Raw genomic sequence first — 3,951 nt, forward strand, 5'->3', positions numbered from 1 at the left:
GGAGGGAGTGCCTTGAGGCAGATGAGGGGTGCCTAGAATCTAAAAATGTTGAGAATCTCTGCTCAAGGGTACCACCCTGCTCCATCTTGGGAATCATGTGCAATTGTTTGCAGGCCTAATAGTGCTTAACACTGAATGGTATCCTAGGATGCCACAAGATTGTTTAACGGGTGAAGCAGTGCCCTGACTGAGAAACACTGACTTGGAGCTCCTTCAGGAGTACAATCTGGCTCCAACCTCCTTGAAAAAACAAAGGTGGAGTCCTGAATGTTTTAAATATACAGTTTAGGACATGTTGGCCTTCAAAAATCAAACCTCTGGCTCTCCACGGTTTAAAAATCAGCAGGCTAACTAGAGCCAACTTGCCTATATTAAAGTTACCATGCTATCAAACATATCAAACAGCATCTTTATCCCCCTGCCCCTCCATGATTTTTTTTGTTTTAAACCATTTTAGCTTCAATAAATTGGCTCCACATAGAAAAGTTCATGCCTGCTCTGAGGTCTTTACTCTATTTAGATTTGTCTTGCCTATGCAAAGTGTGTTGGTACATGTTATAACACAGGTTGACACAATACCTCAAATCCAAAGCCTTAAACATCTTCATAGATCTTAAACCACAGTAGCTTCAAATCAAGTCTAATGCTTAAAGCACAGCCCTTCTTGCCCAACAAAAAGGACTGTCCTCCTTTACCAAAAAACAGCAAAAACTGGAGTGTGGGAGTTGAGATTATAGGCATCTTCCCTTTCTACTAACCCTCTCCCCAGTGGGGCTGCCTATCCCTCACCCTTAGAATATGCTCACACTGAAGTCTAGAGAGGCTAGCTTGGACATTTCCTAACATCTGTTGTTTGCCCTAGAGACTAGTTCTTTCAGGAAAGCTAATGTCAGTAGGAATTATTAGCGAACACTGGGCTCAGTGCTAGAGAAGATAACTCCGAAGACGTATCTCAGTTAAGGGGACATTGCTGGAATCCCTCTGCCCACAGCTGTTAAGACTGCTCATGAATTAAAGAAGTCAGGGTCCTTGTATTCTATTCTTACTATTCCCACTTTCTAAAACTTGAATGGGACTTGCAACTAAAATTAAGTGGAAAAAGTTTTATAAGCCTCAATATTCATTTCTCAATTCAAAGATTATTATGCTACCTCTTAAACAATTAGGTCTTACAACTTGAGGCAATTCATACATGGTATCTATAGGATACAAAACACAGGAAGAAGTTCTCCTAGATTCACCTAATTACACACAATTCATTCAGGAGGGAGCAAGACAAAACCTAACTTAAATACTAGTCTGAGCACATATTCAGAAAGGTTTCCCATTTTTGCCACTTTCATTTTTGTTAACATTTTGTTCTTCACCTTTGATGTTATGTTGAACACAGGCCTTGTTTTAGAAGGTCAGCGAATGGCACCAACAAGCAGAGGGAAAGCATGGGGAGGGGGCTTCAATGAACTATAAAGCTACCATACCAAACTATTAGCTATTAAACCAAAGGTAACTCAAATTATTTGGTCATAACTGACTCAATTACAGGTCAGTTATTTTACTTAACAAGAGACAGATCTTGAGGGTACTTACCTGTTCTTTATGTGGTAGTATATTGCTAATGTCACACTGAAAGGAAAGCAGAGGGGAAAAGAGCAGATAATGTCATTTTATTGAAGCATATTCTGTGCATTCCATCTTGACACATATGCTGCAGCTAAGGAGAGAAACTTACTGCAACCCATTTACAGCTTGAGCCATTGCTGAAGTTAAAATGAAATAGGCTTCCTAACCTACCTAAGTCATTTTTGACACAAGCTCCCTGATCCCTCAGTTCTGATGTTTGCAAAACTGAACAGATATTAGCCAGAACAGATATCACTCAATTGGTTAAACTCACTTGAAATGCTGTGTGTATGTGTGCGCATATTCATATCCTCTCATCTCATCCAAGAAGTGAAGTGAAGTGCACAGATTAAATGCATGCTTGTTTAATCAAGGAAAGACGGGGAGTTTAAGATTCAAAACGTCAAAAAACAACTGATTCACAAGGGTTCAATATTTTCTTTAAACCTTTATGGTAAGTGCAGTTTATAGGTTGAAATATCTGTCCTTTATGCCAGTCAAGAAGCAGCCAGTCAATAATGGCATTTGGAGTACAGTGACAAGAGACATTCATATCTATATAAACAAGAGACTGAACCAGGGGAAGCTGCTAGCAACATATCTTTGCCTCTCATAGCAGAGAAGAGTATCTGGTAGGGTTTGTGCCTTGGGAAGCTACAGGCTCTGGCAGTAGACGAGTTGAAGCGTAGTCAAGGGTCCCAGCAGCTACATGAGAAAGTGTCCCCAAACCAACAGTTATGGTTTTGACCTGCTCTTCCCCCCACCACCAAGTGATGCTGAATGCCATCTTGGAGTGAAAATATCAAAACCCCTAATCTGACGGTACTCCCATGCCATCATCCCCAGCTGCTTCCCCTGCTCCACAGCCAGAGCCTAGCGTTAGGAAAATATGACCTTAGAGAATTATACTTGCTGAGATTTAGCTCAAGATATAGTGTTTCAACATGTATAAGAAATATTATAATAGGTATAACTGCACAGTAAAGCAGTTATTATCTCTCTCTGAAAAGCTTTTAAAAGTGAGTCTAAATGACAAAGAATCACTGATTTAATAGCCCTGGAGAGATTAAAGCCTACGTTTAGCCAGAGGAAAAGTAAACGAGGGACCACTCCAGTACATCTTGAGTCCAGCAAGAAACAATATTCAAGTTCAGTCTCTTGTCCTTTCAGTCCTTGTCATATCTGCCACTGTTGCCAACTAAATGGTCTGAGGTGGACACCTACATACCAGGAATTAAACTAATTTCACACAGGTAATGAACCAACCTTTACATAATCACTACTAGCACTGGCCAAGAGGAAGAGGGAAAATTGTGACTGTTACATTCAGTCAACATGTCAAAGAAAAATTTTCCAGCTCTTTATTATTCAGGGTCATAGTTGAGAGGCTAGCTATAAGAAAAGATTATTTTACAATTCTGAACCATGCAGTGTCCTACTAGTTCAAGTTTAGAGATTTAAAATACTTATCAAGTCCTAAAGAGCTAGGATTGCCCAGTACACAACCTAAATCATTGCCAGAAGAATATTCCACATGGCAGAGACTGGACAAGAGGGGATGGGTTAGCTCAAAACTCTTTACCAACATGTCCACTCTGGCAAAGCTGATAAGCAGCAGGCACATGGCATCACCATCAACCTCAGATTCAACAAGCCAAATCCAAAGTTTAATATTCTTCCAAATTTTACCCAATCTTTCTGCTGACAAGTGTACTGCTTTCATGAAAAATATAGGAAAGCCTCTTCACAGCAATCTCAGTTAATGACTGTTCCATTAGGGAAGTGGCTCTCTCTCCACCATCGGCAGCAAGTGGACCAAAAAGCCATCTCAGATGGGGAACAACAAAGACTGAGTTGTTAAAAACATATGCATCTAAAAATACCAAACATACTTTGAAATATAGCAGAAAGGCTACAGAACCTAAAAGGGAACCCCACTATAGTTTGCTACCATTAGAGGGCAGAACAACATCACAGCTAAAGTAAGAATATTTTTACACCACCATTTCAAGGGATTTTGCTTCTGCTTTTATTTTCAACAATTAAACAACCCTTTTTTATTCAGAGGCTGACAGCCCAGTTCCACACAAAAAATCATCAGGTGCACTGACCATGGCTGTACCGAAATATGTAAAAGTCAACAGCCTTGATCTGCAGTACTGGCTGACAAAAGAAAGCTTTCCCATCATACTTCTATAAATCTAACCTATCCCCCAGACTCTGCAGCTTTTTTCCAAGGGCAAACCACCAAGGATGAGCAGCACTGGACTAGTACCAGAGTCAAATACCTCAAATGAAATATACTTGCACAATTTACTACTCCCCCCCCCC

At 40.2% G+C, this 3,951-nt stretch overlaps 1 protein-coding gene across 1 annotated transcript in view; it reads right to left on the minus strand.

The window, feature by feature from the left end:
- Positions 1–3,951, minus strand: part of CCNYL1 (cyclin Y like 1) — a 70,666-nt gene that overhangs the window by 25,475 nt on the left and 41,240 nt on the right. Inside the window, exon 6 of the mRNA XM_019522903.1 lies at positions 1,588–1,623. Coding sequence (XP_019378448.1) covers positions 1,588–1,623 — 36 coding nt within the window. The remainder of the gene's footprint in view (positions 1–1,587; positions 1,624–3,951) is intronic.

The sequence above is a fragment of the Gavialis gangeticus genome, unplaced genomic scaffold, assembly GCF_001723915.1.
Source record: "Gavialis gangeticus isolate Ggan-Ray unplaced genomic scaffold, GavGan_comp1, whole genome shotgun sequence".
Taxonomy (NCBI): Eukaryota; Metazoa; Chordata; order Crocodylia; family Gavialidae; genus Gavialis; species Gavialis gangeticus.